The sequence below is a fragment of the Haliaeetus albicilla genome, chromosome 3 (assembly GCF_947461875.1).
Source record: "Haliaeetus albicilla chromosome 3, bHalAlb1.1, whole genome shotgun sequence".
NCBI lineage: Eukaryota > Metazoa > Chordata > Aves > Accipitriformes > Accipitridae > Haliaeetus > Haliaeetus albicilla.
In genome coordinates this window covers 15,067,513-15,087,416 of record NC_091485.1, presented here as the reverse complement: position 1 = coordinate 15,087,416, position 19,904 = coordinate 15,067,513, and the positions used below count along the sequence as shown (strand labels likewise).

General features: G+C 34.5%; 1 protein-coding gene across 1 annotated transcript in view; it reads right to left on the bottom strand.

Moving 5' to 3' along the window:
* Nucleotides 1-19,904, bottom strand: part of RTTN (rotatin) — a 91,617-nt gene that overhangs the window by 57,124 nt on the left and 14,589 nt on the right. The window contains exons 11-20 of the mRNA XM_069778880.1: nucleotides 17,165-17,335; nucleotides 15,625-15,837; nucleotides 14,260-14,372; nucleotides 12,940-13,066; nucleotides 10,648-10,773; nucleotides 8,438-8,554; nucleotides 6,429-6,568; nucleotides 6,015-6,186; nucleotides 4,812-4,911; nucleotides 3,027-3,115 (exon numbers count right to left, since the gene is read on the bottom strand). Of these exons, the coding sequence (XP_069634981.1) occupies nucleotides 3,027-3,115; nucleotides 4,812-4,911; nucleotides 6,015-6,186; nucleotides 6,429-6,568; nucleotides 8,438-8,554; nucleotides 10,648-10,773; nucleotides 12,940-13,066; nucleotides 14,260-14,372; nucleotides 15,625-15,837; nucleotides 17,165-17,335 (1,368 nt within the window). The remainder of the gene's footprint in view (nucleotides 1-3,026; nucleotides 3,116-4,811; nucleotides 4,912-6,014; nucleotides 6,187-6,428; nucleotides 6,569-8,437; nucleotides 8,555-10,647; nucleotides 10,774-12,939; nucleotides 13,067-14,259; nucleotides 14,373-15,624; nucleotides 15,838-17,164; nucleotides 17,336-19,904) is intronic.

The following is a 19,904-nucleotide window of genomic DNA, read 5'->3' as shown; positions in this document are numbered from 1 at the left end:
TTTACAGAACAGAGCTTTTGGGATCCAAAACTTCTATGAACACAGAGCTGACAAACAAATTTCTGAATGCTAGCACTTGAAGAAGTGAAATTTCATACACAGCTGTCAGCTTAGGCTCTCCTGCTGACTTTATCTAAACCATTCATTGTTCAACATGTGCAATTTTAGATTTCTCCTCTAAAACACTCTGCAACTTTCATCATGTAAAGTTTTAACATCCTGTTTAGTATAGAGGTCCTACATTCCACAAGCTATATATGAAAAAGAAAGGCGTCACAGCCCCTAGAGAGCTGTTGCCTGTGCCTTTCCTGGATTAAATTGGAGTTTATAAAGGGCTAAAAACATTGTTTTAAAATTTATCCTAGACCCTTACCTGTTTACGAAGATTCTGCTTAAAGCAATGTATCTCCCATGCTTGTACTTTTGTATTATTAAGTAACTATGCTAATATCTACTCACTATCCAAACAAAACAATAGTTGCTTTACTCTGTATCTCTACAAAAAGGTAAGATAGTGAAAACCTGACATTTAAAAAAAAAAAAAAAAACACAGTAAAAAAACCCTGAAGAACCCAATATTTCAATTTCTCCAACTGGTTTTCAATGGCTGTGAGACACTGGAAGAGTTAACGTCTCAAACATTGTGGTGGGACAAGTTCTGCTTAAAGACAAACCCTGCACAGCAAGGAACCAAGGTGAAAAGCCCTTCAGCTCAGACATCAGCAACAGGAGGCGGAGGGCGTGCTGGAGGGCGAGCAGCTCCCTGTTCTGATACAAAGATCAAACAATGGCCATGTCTGCAGGGAAGAAGTTACTCCACAAACGACCCCCAAGCCCAAAGGCTCATACACTGCTCATTAGCCTGATGAGTTTGGGTGCCCACCCAAAGGAGGGGCAAGAATGATAAAAGGACACAAACTGAAGCCCCAGGTGCACAAGCCCACCGGGACTGGACCCCTCGGCTGCCTGGACCAACAGTGGACCCAGGACCTGTGAAATCTTTCTCTCTTCTTTTTTCTCTCTCTGTCGTCTTCTCTCTTTCTTTTTCCTTTTCCACAATCCCTACACCTGATCCCTTTAAGACATAAAACCGTTGACCAAGTCTGGGACTAAGAGTGCATCCAGCCGCTCCTGGGCCCTTCTCTGAGGAAGAGTCTAGAAAGCAAGGGGGTCTGCTCTGAACCTCGGGACTCAACGGGAGGGATCTCCTTATTCCCTGAATTGATGTATATGGTTACCCTGGGTTACATGGTTTACAGAAGTAGTCTTATGCCAATTCCCGTTGTGAGAAACCCTGCCACCTACTACCCCGCCCCAGTTCAGTTTGCTTCTGTCATAAATAAAATCTTTTAACTGATCGTTTGGTGTCGCTTCACCTTAATCTAGCCCAAGGGAATTTCAAACTAAACATGCACTCCCTGGTCTGTCCAGTCTGGGTCTGACAGTGGTTTACAAAAGTATTCATATTCAAGCTATCATGAATTGGACTAGGCATTCCTTAATGCTACAGGGATAAAATAACCTTAGATACTGATAATCTGGAAAAAAAAAAAAAGTTACCATTACCAAAGAAGAATGTCATTTTCATTAGTCTGACAAATAAGAGTAATACCACCAAGTATCAATCAGTTCTTTTCTCTTGTACATTTTTGGAGAAAGAAGTCATTACTATATAAAAATTATCATGGTTTCTTAAAATAACTCAGGATTTGGACTGTTGGACTACTATAACAATACTATGCAAGCAAACTAAGAAATACGAAGTTTATCCAGTGAAGGGATGCTGAGGAACTTAGCCTAAATAAGCTTGCATAAAATTATTTCAAATAATGAATTTCAGAAAAATTCAAGCATCAGATCAGAATATTAAAAAAACGGAAAGCTCAGTCATCTACAACAGATATACACTCAACTCTAAATGTGATCTTATCTCCTAAGACCCTCCCTGGTGAGCTGATCTTCTGTTGGTCAGAAAATTACTTATACCTGAAACTCAATCTGCCAGGAGATGTTATTGTAAGTGGGAATCTACATTTTTAATTATAACTTGCTTCAGGACTTAAGTTTAGAGACTATGATATAAAATAACACCTTTTTTTTTTTTTTTCTTTTTAAGGTCATTGTCGTGGTTTAACCCCAGCCAGCAACTAAGCACCACTCAGCCGCTTGCTCACTCCCCCCTCCCCCCCCAGTGGGATGGGGGAGAAAATCGGGAAAAGAGGTAAAACCCGTGGGTTGAGATAAGAATGGTTTAATAGAACAGAAAAGAAGAAACTAAGAATGATAATGATAACACTAATAAAATGCCAACAGTAGTAATAAAAGGATTGGAATATACAAATGATGCGTAGTGTAATTGCTCACCACCCACCGACCGACACCCAGCTAGTCCCTGCGTGGTGATTCCCCGCCCCCACTTCCCAGTTCCTATACTAGATGGGACGTCCCATGGTATGGAATACACTGTTGGCCAGTTTGGGTCAGCTGCCCTGGCTGTGTCCTGTGCCAACTTCTTGTGCCTCTCCAGCTTTCTCACTGGCTGGCCTTGAGAAGCTGAAAAATCCTTGACTATAGTCTAAACACTACTTAGCAACAACTGAAAACATCAGTGTTATCAACATCCTTCTCATACTGAACCCAAAACATAGCACCATACCAGCTACTAGGAAGACAGTTAACTCTGTCCCAGCTGAAACCAGGACAATCATTAAAAATTATTTTTTTTGTCTCTACTGGGAAAGCTTCAGGGAAGTTCTGGTGTATTTCAGAACCACATCAAACACAGTTAGTTCTCTGTGTAACTATTCTCATAAGTAGGCAAACCAATCTTCTTTCATTAAGAGAATCTTAGCATTACCAAAAATATAATAAACAAAATACACATTGCAGTTACAATTGTTACTAAACATTTGTATTCTGTGCAGTATTAATGTACAAAGATTAGCGTTACAAGTGCAGAAAAAGGCAAATTCTACTACTGTAATGATGTGCAATGCTTGCAGAAGAACTTGTAACAATAGTTTTACCTTGCCATCCACATGTATACACTCATTAAGGTAAGCCAAAATCTTTTCTATCGCACCCAACTTTTTCACAATGCCATGCATTTTGGTATCTGTAGGAAAAACAAAAGTTAGTAAGAATCACTGTTTCTGCACCACTTTAATATTAAACTTCTTTTAGCAAGATCACAAACTCTTGCTATTGAGAACAAGTTTCCAAAATTGCCAATCAACAGAACAAGTACAGCTCTAGCTCTACAAAGGCAAGCCTCCTCAACATCTTGTTATCTTACTATAGTAGCCTCTTGAACACTTAACTCAAATATCCTACATAACTTCCCATAAGAACTTTATGTTCCACAATTACAGTGATCCCCCGTGCAACTCAATTTCAGTCAAACGAGGATTTCACTTGTAACGTTGAAAAAGTCTTCAACAGCTTAATATGGAACTAAAAATGGTATTTACTCCATCGTCATAAGAGTATTTTCCACTGATCTCACCCTTCAGAGCATCTGGTTTAAGAATATTCAACAACAACAACAAAGCTATGTCATTAGGATTAGTTGTATTTGCTGGGTTTTTTTAAATAATTATGAAGTGATCCTTCATATGAAATTTGTCCTGATAAAGCTGCGTTTTTTCCTTTACAATTTCCTCCTATGCTATGTTTCGTATTATCTTTTGACATCTGAAAATTTGGCAACCATAACTAAATGTATTTTATGAGACAAAGTAGACGTTTCCTCATTTTTGTGACTATTTTTCTGACAAGAAAAATGTTAATTTTAATATTATCTATGATTTCACCTTCCCATGGTGAAAAAATTATGTTCTATCATTAGGATTTGAGTTCCTTCAAGAAAACATACTTGAATTAGTTTGAGTAGGTAGAGTACAAACATCCAGGTTTGAAACTCTACAGTTATGACCCTGCACTGAGTCAAATAATACTCTGTGCAAGATTGCTTACTTGCATCTTAATTCAATCAGATCTTTACCAAAATTCATAATTTTTCCCCATATGAGCAACACAATTATAAAAAAGCAGCTCTGATGCAAATTTACAATTAGTCACTTAAATCATAAATAGTAAAACGACGGAACACTTTCCTTGCAAACATATTTGATGAAATGCCACAGGGAGTCTGTCTCTTGATATTGAAAGAAGGTATAATCACGGAAGCTTAGCTTGAGTTTAGTGAACCCTCATTCACACAAATGACATTTCAATCCATTTTAACTGTAGTTACTACTTAGGCTAACTCAAAATGGAGTAAGAAATTCAGAATGATAGAAGAAATTCTTCACTAAATATAAAAACCCTTTAGCTAGCCTGTGTAATCTAAGAATTACTTTCCTAATTAAAATATACCACCACCAAAAATACATTTATTTTATACTGACCATCGTCTCCCTCACTCAAGACCGAGTATTGAGTTAGCAATAGCAAAAAATTTGAAGCACCGTTAGTTCTGAGACAGATCAACAAACTGACAAACATTAAAAAGGAAAAGCAGAAAAAAGAGCTCTTGCAAAGCTTACAGAATTCAGCTTACTCGTCTATTACCCAAGGGAGCTGTTTTTTTAAATAGTAAGACCACTATTTCTAATTCTTGAGAGCAATAACAACAAATAACTAATTTTTTTTACTGGAATTGGTGGATCTTCCACAAGTGTTAGAATTCTGGTCCAACACCACACAAAAATTACAAAGAGTACCCTTAGCACAAACGTACAGAAAACCTAGCAAAACTGCAAGCTCATGTAATTATCAGCACAGAATACAAATCTTCTGAAGAATTTTACCTTCTAAAATGATAGCTAGCTGCTCGGCTGCAGACTTTCGTAAAACTAGGTCAACAGCATCAGAAGTCAAGATGTCATACAGCTTTTCAACAGTTTCTGCCTAAAAGTAAACCTATGTTAGATTTACATCCACTACACTATTATGAAACAAGGTAACCAGCCAAACTTCCAAACAGAAAGTAGAAAATAAAAATATCTAAATTCCTTATTAGAATGTATTTGATTACATTCCACATGCATGTAATAAGAAAGGATTAGATTGCAATCTTTTTGCAACAAATATCTAATAATACCTGTGGAATATAACAAGACAACAGTTTCTAGTGCAGAACAGATGCAGATTTCTAACAAATAATGTTTAATTTATGTAGGACTACAGAAAGCTCAACACTACACAGAAATGCTAGAATATGCTTCTAAGTCTGTGAAGGGGACTGACTTTTTAATGACAATAGGGTTAGAGAAATTTAAATAATCCTACATATCCATACAAATTTTAGGTCCTAACTTTTTGAAGGATGTAGAGGAAGAGTATAAATCAAGTGTACAATGAGCAGCCAGAAAAGTCTTTTTTTCCAGACGGCAAACATCTTAGCATTTAACATGTTGTTAATCTGAAAACATTGAGGGTAAAGAAGGAAGGAGAATAGAGGGGAGATGGTAAAAAAAAAAGAAAAACAACAACAACAAAAAAAGAGAGATAGGTTTTCCCATAGGTCAAATACTTGTAATTTATTTTTCACTTTGCAAAAGCACCCCTATTAAGGAAACACAGACATAAATTTTTAATTTGTTTTAGAATATTTCATACTAAAAATTATTTGTGCCTGTTTCAGTAAAAATTTATTTTGTGGGGAAAAAAAAACTCTATGCGAGAAAAAAAAAAAATTCAGACTCTATCCATGCACAATTAAATTGTTGTAAACAGAACAGACCTGTGCTCTCTGTACTCAAGTTAAGTCTTGCTGTTAATTTATTTGCAGAAAGAAAAAAGAAGGAAGGAAGGAATTCTTTTCTTATTGTTGCATAGGGTAGCATAGAAACTACTGTTTAAGTTCACACGGAAAGAATATACGAACTGATTTCTTTTCATGAAGGAAGCCAATCTGTATGAAATATTGCAACCTTCAGAATGTTAACTTCAGTGACTGGGCAGGTAGAAGAGCTAATCAATGACACAATATTTAGACAGAGTTTACTCACCTTAAATATTGACTCTGTTTTACCATCCAATTTTAGCTCAGTAGCTCTTTCTATAATAAATAAGTTTAAAATGCTGGAAAGCACACTACCATGCAGATGAGGGCGTTTCAGGTTTGCCCCTTCTTCATTCAAAAGATGGAATGTTAAATGTTTAAGTGCTATAGAACGAACCCTAAAGGAGTAAAAAATTAAAATAAATATAAAAAGTCCTCATACTGTAAAGCTTTAGCTGTATAGGTAAAAATGAATTAGTTTTTGAAATTCATACAGTGTGGAGAGGAAGTACTTATGCAACTGAATATTGATTAATCTACCTTTCAAATCAACCCACTGCATAATAATCATTTTTTTAGTGAAGACATTTTTGTCATCAACATTAGAAGATGTGCTGAAATGCTACAGGGAATTACTTACAACCGCTTTTTTGAGAAGAGAAGACGCAGAGCGGCCCGTAGTCTAGTAGTTCTAGGGAGAATACCCTCTCCTTTGTCAGAGGTTGTTTCACTCAAAGTCAGGATAGAGTTACCAAGCGTATCTTTTGTATCAGCATAACCCTAAACCAAACAAACAACAAACAAAAATTTCCAACATTAAAAAATCCACTTACTAACTTAGCAAATTAGACAAGGTAATTCCCCTTTTAGGGGCTACAGGAGGGTGGGGAAGGAGCAACACCCCCCCAAAAAAAAGCAGTAACTTTTAAGAAAACATTCAATCTCCACAGGTTAATATTCCTCTGTAAAACAATTTTAAAAATTAATAAGTGATCCTGTATACAAATAAAAATAAAGATTTTTACATGGCCCAGAGGTACTTTGACTTGAAGCTTTCCCCTTCAATCTGTTAACATGATGCTGCTCTATAAAGTCAGTTTCCATTTCAATAAATAAAATTCAGTCCCTACAAGAAAATTACTTCAAAACATTAAATTCTTCATATATCTTCTATATTTTCAGATATTTCATCAAAGCATTTTCAGACACAAACAAGGCAAACCAGAATCAGTTACGTCAAGTAGTGACACTGCAAATGTTTAAACATTAAAGTAAAACACAACATATTTTATATGCGTTAGGTAAATATAGGCCTCCTGTACGCTCTCCTCAAGTATCTATTGTACGTAGCCACTCCAGGCTATAGAATACAGGAGAATTCTACTCACAAAAATGAGAGCAGGGATAAGTTCTCTCACATGTTTAGCCTACAGCTTATATGAAACCCACACCTATTTAATCTTGAATATCAGTGGAAGGTATGTATGTGGGTAACACAGAAAAGCCGACATTACTGGGCGAGAAAGCTCTGAAGTAACCTTTCTCCCAACACTTTCAAGGTCTCAGTGTATTTCCTCTGCATATTCTTCTGTCTGAGCCTTCTATTTCATGGCCCATATTATTTGCAATTTCTCCCCATTTTCACCTTGATTTTTGTGCAGTTTATGGAAGGGCTTAAGTTATATAAGAAGTTTTTTCAACTTTTGGTAATACTGAGATGCAGGCAATGAATGAATATATAGCAGTGATATAAATAAGTAGGTGTAATTATCAAAAGTGATATTTTTGGAGAAAACGAAGATAAAAAGTATACCTGGATATATTAGCTAAGTAAAATAAGAGACAGAAATAAGTCAAAAAAACCAGATATCAGGAAAACCAGACATCAGATAGGTGCAGCAAAATATCTAATCTGGAAGACTATATGCAGAAGGGAAATTTCTAGCACTAGAGAAAAAACAGCAAAGAATCTGGATGGAGCAATTAGGCTGAAAATCAGACTGAGGAAGGCAAAGGTTCCCACTAGATCAAGCCAAGAATAAAGATAACGAAAAGAAAATTTGCACATTGTCACAGATATGAAGACAGAGGTCCAAGGATAATACTGACTTTTGACACTTCTATAATACTGGAAACAAAGAAACCAAAAAAACAAGTATCAAAATATGCACAAAATACAGCTTACACATATTGCTATTTATTGAGTGCATACTTGATCAGAAAATTACAGAATCATTACAGAAGAGTTAAATTTTCAAATTTAAGATATGGGGGACATTCTAATAATTATTAACTAATTTTAAAAAGCATGCAATGTTTTAATCTATACTTGGATTATCTACCCATATCTTCAAACCATTTAAGTCCCAGTCAGTACTTGCCGATTTCTACTACAACATTTCAAAGTTTCACATTCTAGTAATACCAGGCTGAAATTTGTCTACAAATTCAAAGTAGTAACTTTGACTGGCATTAGGACATTAAACATTTCTCCATTGGACATCTGACAAAACAAGTCTGTAGGTATATTACTGTTAATCTATTTTCCATCTGCTACTTAGGTGAATATTCTGTTTGTTGTTTAACATGATAGTGTTGCTGTTCACATGATTTCATACATCAAATGCAGATTAAAGCACTTAAAAGTACCTGCAAAACAGGAATGATGGGACAGAGGGCCTCAATAAACTTGTTCCAAGTCAATACTGCCATTACTAATCGTCCCTTCAACAGATGCATCAGAATGGCCTTGGCTGTAGAGCTCACCTACTCAATAAGAAAAGAAAAGAAACTAATGCAACTAGATCAGTTTGTCAATGCTGTAATTGGAAACCTTATACAAAAATATCTCAGAGAAAGGATCTACAGACAAAATATTGTCACTGCAGCATGCTACTTTTAAATTGTCAGTCACACTAAACATTAAGTTGCTAGAAGTCTCAGAGAAAACACAAATAGTTTTGCCTAAATAGCACCCAATCATTTTCCCCTTAGAACTCTGGTTTGCCTTTTCTGAAATAAAACAAATAATTACTTCAACTTATACACCTAATGATCCCTCTAACCTGCAGGTAAAACAATTTCTGTTTCTTTTATTCCCTGGTCCAACATTTCTGGGGCATTTCATTCCCAGTCTTTATGATACACTTCTAAAGATACAGGAAGAAAATAGACTTAAAGCTTGTTACATGGCCATTTCACTTTCTTGAGGCAAAGAGTCAAACTAAGAAGGTTACCAAATCTTTCAAATTGTACATTAATTCATCTGAAGCTCTTTAACAAAAATGAAAAAAGGTATATGATACAGCACTTACTACATACTGTATACAGGATATATTAATACAGTATGTATATGACATGCAATATTAAATTATTTACAAACCAATACTATTACTACAATGGGAACAGAGGGGAAAAAAACCAGCTTCTCAGAATTCACTCTTCCTTACATAACGTAAAAACACCTACCTTTAGCAGCTAAAAACCTGCATTTTATGCCAGAGCTAAAAATCCTCTCACCCCAGGCAACAAGAACAGCCTTTAATAATATCACTCTAGCCTATCTTCAAGGGACTAGATTTGTAAAATCACATGACAAATCTTAAGCCCAACCTTGTAATACAAGATTCTTCTCAATTTCTTCTCATTGTCACATGCCTGAAAGATTAAACTGATGCTTTATGAAAACTTAAGTAGCAGATATACATCCAAGAAGTAATAAAAAATATGCTTGGAAATGATCTTCATTATATATTTTGTTAGAAGAATAATAAGAATGCATTATAAGGTAAAGAGAACAAAATGAGATAATTTTGTAAACATGCATTCTGTCTCAATGATCTTTTTAAATTCACTATCAGTTGAAGTCTATTTGTTATCCTTGATCAATCACTAAAAGAAAAAACTGGCAGTCTTTTTAATAAGGCATCCAAGGAAGTAGTCAAACAAAATAAATGCTTTCCTTGGAAAAGATAAATTACAAAGTACAAGTACAAATACATAGCACATTATGAAAGATATTTTTCTTCTCCTTTTAAAATGCTAACATCTAAAAAATCCCTTCTAAATGTAATTGTGCACAGTATTGTGTTAAAAAAAGATAAATCTCATTTCAGGAGACAAGCTGAAAAAAAAAAATATTTTTTTTAGTCAACATTCTTTCCCCTCTGACTGTAGGGACCTTATAGATCAGCTATAAAGCAGTTACAAATAATCTAAATAATTTCCCCCGCCCCCCCTCAGAACTCCCTATTCAGCTTTATACATAAGCTAGGAAATAGTGGCTATATGTTAAGCATTCATGCATATAAATGAACCCAAGAGAAACTCGGTCCTATTCTAGAATGCTATAAAACACTTTCATAATACTCAGTTAATTAAACACAGGTGTGTTTGTTGTGATGAAATACATTTTTATAGCAAAGACATTGCAAATTTAAAACGTCTTTTTGCTCCTTAACCAATGCACACATTTCAGAGGTCATCCCACCTTTACAAAAACTTGAGATTTCACATTTTCCATAAATGTAAAGCATTATACATATCATTTCATCATATGCACATTTTATTAGGGCCAAATATATTTCAGGAAAAGATTAAAAAACATAGCTTACTTCATTTTTGATTGGTCTTTATTACATTTAATGGCATCCTATCCACAGAACATTATTTTGTCTCTGAATTCATCACAAAAAAAAAAATCTTTCCATTTATTACAACTTCACTGTTTGCATAGCTTTTCTACATACAAGAAACTGTATGTGGTTAAAACTTCAGGTAAGCCTTAGACCACAGTGGAAAATATCAACACCTACTTTGCATGCATATCAACTTATAAACATAGCTACTAAACACAATACCTCATTCTTATCTTCCTGAAGGCCAAACGTACAGATTTCATATAAAACTTTTGGATGAAGAAGAAAATGTACTCCGTGGCAGATTGAAGACACAGGCTTAGCGATATTATGAATACCTAAACAGTCCTTCAGTAAAAATAAAGTTGGTTAGTTTTAAAATTCAAGACAGTCTCTACTATTACATCTTGTTTTATAGACTGCCTGAATTTGTCATCCAGTGAAAGGCTTTCTCCATGCAGACTGAAAGACTACAGTTCTGAAAGCTAAACATTACAGCTCTGGAAGAAACACCATCTTAATAGATCACTGACTGAAAATTCCTGTTGCTACACAGGACTAAGAAATAAAAAATAATTTTGTTTTTATTTTAAATAATAATGAAAATAAGTTAGACAAACTTTATATACTGTTTGGTATTACATTAAAATAAGCAAAACCTAAAACAGGCAGGTAAAAATCTCAAAAAGATACAAATGTCATTCAGGGGAGATAGGGTTTTGTTTTTTTTTGCAAAAGACTAGCTCCAGCATCTTTGTACATTAGTGAGTTGTGCTATAAGCACAATAAGTTTAGTTGATGTCCAATACAGAAAAGAAGAATTACGACAAAGTATTATAACAAAACAGAAAAGTGATTTTTATTTTGTGAGCCAATATTCCTGAATACCTAAAATGACCTAATGACATTGCTATTCTTAATATTGAGTACAGTGATACTTTTACCCCCGGGCTATCTTTATAAAAAGCTAAGGCAGTGACAAAATATCCATATAAAACAAAATCAAACCCAAAATCAAACCCAAAACAACCCCCCCAAACAACAAGAACAAATTATTCTTAAATACAACCCAAGCTTTTATACATGGGGGGGAAGATATTTTTCTTACACATTTTTAAAAGGTCTAAGCAATTAAAGCGTAATCTAGATTAAAATATTTATTCTGAAAGCATCAGTATTTTATTAATATGTTATTGGTTTATTTTTCCTTCAGTAAACATCCTTGCAAAAGCAGAAAAGCAGTCAAGTCAAAACAATTTTTGCTCTGGTACAAAAAAGAAACTGAACAAAAACGCCAGAGGAAAGTGAAAAATTGCTATGAAGGAAATAAAAATCTTATCCTTGAGAAGCGGGCCCATGTGAAACTCATGAGGTTCAACAAGACCAAGTGCAAGGTCCTGCACCTGGATCGGGGCAACTCCTGGTATCATAACAGGCTGGGGGATGAAAGGATTGAGAGCAGCCCTGCCAAGGACTTGGGGGTACTGGCAGATGAAAAGCTGGACATGAGCCAGCAATGTGCGCTCGCAGCGCAGAAAGCCAACTGTATCCTGGCCTGCATCAAAATAAGCGTGGCCAGCAGGTCGAGGGGGGTGATTCTGCCCCTCTACTCCACTGTTATGAGACCCCACCTGGAGTACTACGTTCAGCTCTGGGGTCCTCAGCACAGCAAAGACATGGACCTGTTGGAGTGGGTCCAGAGGATGGACACAAAAATGAGCAGAGGGATGGAACACCTCTCCTATGAGGAAAGGCTGAGAGAGTTGGGGTCGTTCAGTCTGGAGAAGAGAAGGCTCCAGGGAGACCCGACTGCTGCCTTTCAGTACTTAAAGGGGGCTTATAAGAAAGATGGGGACAAACTTTTTAGCAGGGCCTGTTGCAACAGGACAAGGGGTAGTGATTTTAAACTAAAAGAGGGTAGATTTAGATTAGGTATAAGGAAGAAATTTTTATGATGGGGGTGGTGAAACCCTGGCACAGGTTGCCCAGAGAGGTGGTAGCTGCCCCATCCCTGGAAACATTCCAGGCCAGGTTGGACGGGGCTCTGAGCAACCTGAGCTAGTGAAAGGGTGAGCTGGACTAGATGATCTTTAAAGGTCCCAACCCAAGCAAGCCCGTGATTCTATGAACCTCATTTCAGCTGACAAGCAAAACTGAACACTTGAATTCTTTTCAAAAGCAAAATTAAATAGAAATATTTCTGTATAGCAGCAGCAAAAAATGCAAAGTGACCAGCATTATTAAGAATCTTTTTAAAAAACAAAATTGTCAGTCACTGTTTTTCCCCCTTTTAGAGATCCTCACGTTCTGAAGTGCAGTACCTGAAGTATAACCTAACCAAGTTGATTTAATACTAAAAATATAACAGCAACCTGCAAGCCCGGGCCTATATAGATTTCACAGCATATAATACAATAAACAGAATTTGCATTGGAAATGCTTTTTATGAGGAAACCATATAATACACATTATTTAGTGCAACACCAAGAGCATTAAATAAGCATTAGTTCTAACCTTAACCACTTCCAAACAGCAGCGATAGGCTTCAGCCTTTATATTCAGCAAAGGATGAGACAATAGACGGAGAAGCACCTTCTGACTCTCAGCCTGGAGCAATGAGTTAGCCTCAGCAGACTTCCAACTAAAAATGAAAAATAATTAATTTAACTATTGTTCATTTTACAGTACCCAAAGTTGTCTATAAACATTTTATTGTTAAATTTCAGGATAATCTCTGAAAAATACTTCCTAAAAAAGTATACATCCTGAAAAATGACTTGACAGACAGAAGTTCAGAGATCACAATATTTTTGCCAAAATTATAGTATCACTCTTCACATTTGCACTTTTATTTTTTTATACATGTAGTGAATCAAAGACTATATAGTTTTTCAAAATTCATCAAACTTAGGAGCGTGACAAACATTTATGTTCATCTGAAAACATATGAGCTTGAGGTTGAGCTTCAATACGCTCCTTAGATCATGTTATATGATTATAAGAAAAATCCTACGCTTTCAGAATTTTTTCCTTGTAGAGGTAAAAGTCCATTTCACTATCGCAAAGTGAATTGATGTTAGTTAAAATACTGAAGTGAATTTCTTGTTGCCTGAAACAGTAATCAAACACTAATTAATTCTAAAAGCATTAGAAGACAGAAAAGTGTTTTGACGTTTCACAATTTAAAAAAAAAACAAACAAAACTTAGACACCTCTTAAATGTAGTTTCCTTCAAAAAAAAATCCCTAAAGTAAAATTCTGAATCAGTATAAAAATAAGATTTTGAATTTCTAATTAAGTGTTCGATACAGAACTTTTTCAGGCATCACAGGGTAACTTAAATTCTCTAACTAGAGACCTTCTCTAACTTGGAAAATCCAAAAAGCAATAAAAACATGCTGTTTAATAAACAAAATGCCGTATTGTAATATACAGCATCTACAATAAAATAAGTCCTCTAGGACTTCTGAAAGTAAAATACAAGTAAGTTACACAAATACACTTAGAACAAAGGAATTTAAAAAAAGTTTGAAAGACAGGTCAAAGCATTTTAAGACTGTTTCTTTGTAAATCACATAATAGCTTTATATACAAAATCATAAAAGCTTATACAGAGAAAAGAACAAAACATGAGTTTTTAGCACCTGAAATTCAATTTTCAAGAAATCCACTACAGAATGAAACAAATTATTTAGAAGAAACCTTTCAATGGCTAAAAGAAAACAATTGTTCAAGTACAGGGAATAAACAAGTTAGGCTTCTACTTGAGAAACTTTACCCATAAGAAAAGATTATATTTTTTCAAGTAAGAGTTTTAAGTAGTAATGTTCTCACATATTTGAGCATATATGAATGCATTCCTGAAGCAAGGGTAAGTGTTGATGGTAGGGTAGACTACACAAGGCCTCATCTGCCAATTCTACTAATTCAGAAAGATTCTTGTCCCCCTGAGAAGTAAAATGAAGAGAAAGAAACTATAAGAATTAGTAATATTAAAGTTATACAATGTTATTGCATAATCTTTCTGAATTTATCATCATTTAATACATCTACTAAGTAGGGTTTCGTTCAGCCTTTCATAGAGAAGTTTATAATTAACCTGATTAATAAATTCAATAGATTGTCAACAAACAAATTTTAGAACCTACTCCTGGGAGCTGAAAACCCTTCAGCTGCTGAATCCAAATAAACTTCTATTAAAGTCAATGGGAATAATGTATGTCTAACATTTCACAGCATGAACACTATAAGTCTGTTCAAAACACTTTCTAAAATGCCCAAGAACAGACTCATCCTTGAATACTTCATGCTTTTTAAAAAAAAATTTTTTTGATTAATCAACATGCATTTTATGAGAAGAGTATAATGAAAGATTTAACTATTAAACTTTGAACAATTCACTATTAATGTTAAAGAGCAAGTTTGTTTTTTTTAAATTTAAGTACATATGTCTTCATACTTTTGGTTACCAAATACATTAAACATGAACCATTTAAATTTGATGGAGTTATTTTCATTGTACACAGTATTTTATGAGCAAAGTATTGCTTCTATTAAGTTCAGAACCTGCCTATATAAAGGATAGATTAACTCAAGATTTAAGATACCACTACATTTATATTGCTGTATTTTATTCATTTATTTTAGTATCAATGCATCAAGTATTTTGCACAATTACTTGTCCATTTGGGTAATGGAAAAAAGTATTTCGGTAATGTACTAGTCTCTTAACTACTAACTAATAAAGGAAAGTAATTTAGTTGTTTTCATAACAAAGTGAAACACAAATCTTACACAGTCTAAAGTAGTAGTTTATTAGAGCTACAATTGCCAAGTAGTTGGGAATTAGAATTTTCTGAAGTATTTAAATACTGGACAACATACACACACACACACTATATATATATTTAAACAGAGTTATTTGCTTCTTTCTTACTTCTTTGCCCATAAAAGGTCTTGTGCCCACTTCCAACCTCCAAGTGTTTATTTCTTTGTTTTTACTTAGGATAAGATTTTTACAAATATCATGAGTAGTATTACTGGAAAAAATATAAATTAACTACACCTTGCATGGTATGGAATACTCATACTTATGAATTTTCTTCAGCTATGCTAGACTATAGTTTTTACCATGGAGAAAGGGAAGTGGAGTAACAAAATTTGCCTACAGGAAATATTTTATGTAATAAAATTCCACACCTTCTTATGAACTTCAACCATAAAGCTACAAGTGCATTCGATCGAATACGCAGCTTCTGAAACTTGTTTATAAATGCTGTAGTTCTCAGTACTCATCTGCTCCAGATAGGCTGCAACGGATTCATGAATGCTTGGGTATTCCAAGGAGAAGGACACATCCAGAGAGAGAAGAAATAAAGCGTTCAGCAAACTCTTTTGTAAAACTTTACTCGCCTTTGAAAAAGAAAATAACTGTCAGAAGAACAGCCTGAAAATACAATAAAACCAACAACAGCACTTGCAGTCATTCGACAAGTACAATCACTATTGCTGCTACTTAAAAATGAGAGAAAGAAACACATATCAAATGAGTTCTATATGAAGAATTTTTTTTTTTTATTAAAAGTGAGAGTTCATTAGATGTCAGTCCTAATGTCAGACTTGCAACCAGTCACAAAAGTTGTGTGTGATCCAGCCACAGCACTACCAACTCCACCGGCCAGGGTCATTTTACTGTCTAACCACTAGATGGCAGAGAATACACAGACCACAATTATTTCTGTAGTAAAAGCAGTCTACAATTCCATATAGTAATATCACATACTAAGAACTGGGATTTCTGTTGCTGTTGTTTTGGGTTTTTTTTACTGCAAGTGTTCAGTATTCCTTCAACTAAAATTGACCTCAAATACAGTTAACTTTTTTCCAACTTCTGTCATACACAGAATTGAGATTTTGTATTATATACATAAGAACATAAAGACAAAAATTATAAAGTCATTAGATTAGTATGTCTACACTTATTTGCAGGTACAAGAGACTGCTTATATTAAAAGACTTAACATTTGTGACAAAAAGCCCGTAACTGAAAATCAATCTACTACTCAGATTGAACAATGTCTAAAAAAGAGCTACACTGCAATAAAAACTGATCCAAAAAAAGTAAACCCATACAGGTTTAAACATCTTGTAACACTTTCCATCCCACAAAAACTTCCAATCATTGGATCCCGCCCTGAAATAAACAGGAAAAAAATAATAATAAATAAACCAACTCAAGAGCTACAAAAGAACTTCTTTTAAAGAGCATTGGAAGCAAAGAATAATTAAAATCACTGTGATGCACAAAACATAATTGCTTACTATGTTCCATCAGATCAAGAGTAATGATTTTAAACATTATGTAGTTCTAGTCTTACTTAGCCTTACTTGCACACATACTATAAATGAGCAGGGGGCAGCACAGCTTGGCAGACTATACAACATACCAGAAAAAACACTATAGGAGGAAAAAGAACATTGAATTTCAAAAACTCATTAAAATACTCTATTAAAAATGTTTTTGAAGAGTTGAAATATGCAGAAGATCCTGCAGAATGCACTGATAACTGAAGAATGGACAAAGTTGCCTTCTGTGATCATACATCAGCCAATATAAATCACATTAATTTCTCTGTCCAGTGGCTATTTTCCCAGTATTAATCACTGAGGAAGGTATCACTTTTTGCCCTCTTAAAATGCAAAACCAAAAAACAATCACTTAAAATTAGTGATGGCATACCTTTTCTACAGGGAGAAGTATTTGCAGTAATCTAACAGTGAAGAGTGAAATGCTGATAAATGCCATTCTGTGATGCACCAACATCACCTCGGGCTGCTCTGCACTTATATTAGTTTTGTGATATAATATAGTTTCTCCAAGCAAACCCAAAACCAGAAGCAATTTGGCTTTCTGAAAACAAAATCAGAAATACAATCATTAGAAATAATTGAAACATTACTGTATCTTTACAGTGTTTATACAGCACTCATAGCATCATTAACACAATTATCCAAATAACTTAAAAATGCAGAAATGGTACAAAATACACAGCATTTTGTTTGTCATCTGAACAGAACTGTGCATTAGGTCTAGACTTCACTCTACCTTCACTTGTAGTTCTGAATACTTCGGTCAGTAATTACCCATTCCTGGTTACTGTCCCCCCTCCCCCATTTTTTTCCCCCTCCTTAATTTCTGCTCACTACACATTTGAACTTCTGGAATTTTAACTATTTTGGAATTCACTTTTAATATGGAAATATTAGAAGCTGGTTTGAACCTGCTAATAAAGCTTTATCTTAAAACCTAAAATAAATAAATAAATAAATAAATAAATAAAAACCTAACCATCCTCAATCCAAACTTTGAGAACATCAAACTTTTTTTATGCCTATTTATTCCCAAAGGAAACAGCAGCACATTTCCCAGATTATGTAAAATCATACTCAAGAACCACTATCATTTGCATAAATCCAGCTCACTGACACTGGAGAAAACAAAATTAGTTTCTAGAATTTTGGTCACCTGAAAAAGCCAGGTTTGTACTTAAGGACACTAGAACAAAGGTCAAATTAATTTCAGTTACCAGTTTTGGAATGCCAAATAATGATTAATAAGGCAATAGCACATGTGAGATTTAGCTTATTAATTCCAGAAATTTATAATCACTGCTAAGCAGTTAAGCACTGTTTATCTGACACAACATAGTTGAAGAAAATGACAAGAAGCAATTGACTAAATCAAATCAGTCTTTTAAAGTAATTATCAACACATGTTGTTACACAGGAATATGAAAAGGATTCATTTTCATCTTCAGGAGTTCAAAAATGTAAGTTTCTCTCTGCCCTGCTACAGTTTGCAGAAGTAGGAAGAGGCTCTGCTTCAAGACCACGGAGTCTCAAATCAACAGATTCAAAAACTTTATTCCTCCCTGAGACAAGGATGACTGTCTCAAAGCTAGTGATCCAAAAAAGCTGAGGGGCTACAGCAATCTGCACTATCTAACTTTTTGACATGGCAGAATCAAATTTTACTTACATACACATGCCAAAACTGGAAAACAGTAAAAACTTTACTCGGGAGGAAGGAAGCATAAGAACTTGCACAAAATACATACAGTTACAAACTTAAGTAATTTTGAAGGGCTTTTCCAAAATACCTCTTTTTCAGAAAGATATTCCAGTGCAGAGTTTTAAAATTGGATAAACAAAAAACAAAGCAATAATGTTATGCAAGATATCCTTTCAAGTTTCCTAGAAAGGAGACACATGAGCTCCTTCCCTTGGAGCCAATACAAAACACAAAGAGGAAGCATGTTTTCTAAGCACTGAAGCCTATCAACTCCAAAAACACAGTCTACTTCTGATAAAAGACATTTTATTTGATATAGTACTAAATAATATAAAGGTAAGTTTAACAGTTGTTTCCTAAAATTGTCCATTCAGTTATTTTTATTTACTCAAACACTAAGAAAGTTGAAGAACTGTTTTTATCTCCTGCCGTGCAATTGCTTTATCAAAATTAGCTTTATTGAATTGCACTGCACAGTCCAGCTGTGCATCACAAATTGATGTAGATTCATAACTTTCAATGGGAGGTGAATTTTGTATCTGAAAAGTGTTTTACTAATAAATCTCAAAACTCTACCAATGGAATGAAGTTATATCATCAAAGTTTGTTTTTTTTTTTTTTTTTAATCAATATAATCATATACAATTACCCAGCTTATTTGCAGAGTTTTGCTTCTTAGTAGCCTGGAAACAGACATTATCCTACTAACAACAATCAGTAGGATGTACATGTGATGATTCTCACAGTTTCTACTGTGGTTTGACAGATTTATATACAGTGGAATATACTGATTCAGGTCATACAACAATGAGACAAAAGATTATATTAAGCTTCTTAGATTAAGTGTTCTGCAAGGAATCTTCAGTACTGACTTGATGTTGATCAATTATAACTATCTAGTACACTAGATTCAAAGAAATAAGTTCTCATTCACTGCTAGGTCCTATAAATAACAAATATTATAATTTGTAAAATAGAGAATAGGGAAGCCTACAGTAATATTTTAATAATTATTGAAATACTATTGTTTCATATTCAGTGGTATTTTCATGAATTCTAACTGAAATCATGTGCATGTAAGACTACACAACTCAAGTTTTTAGACAAGTTTCAGTCTGCAACTCTGGTATGCTTGTTACATGTGTAAGTCGTGCTGGCTTGTTTCAGCTTTCAGTGGTCTTCAAAAAAGCAAGTCGGCCATTGTTACTTCATCTGTCATTCACTAATTTGATGTTTCATGTATATAACAACTCTCAGCTGTGCTCTGATATGTATTTCCAGCAATTTAAATTGTTTGGTCAACAGCACCTTAATGCTTTGAATCTCTCCTTGGCCAAAAAGCCTTCTCCTTTCTTTCCCAGGAAAGCAACAGAGTTAAGGATGGCTGAAATCTGTGCAGGCATCTATA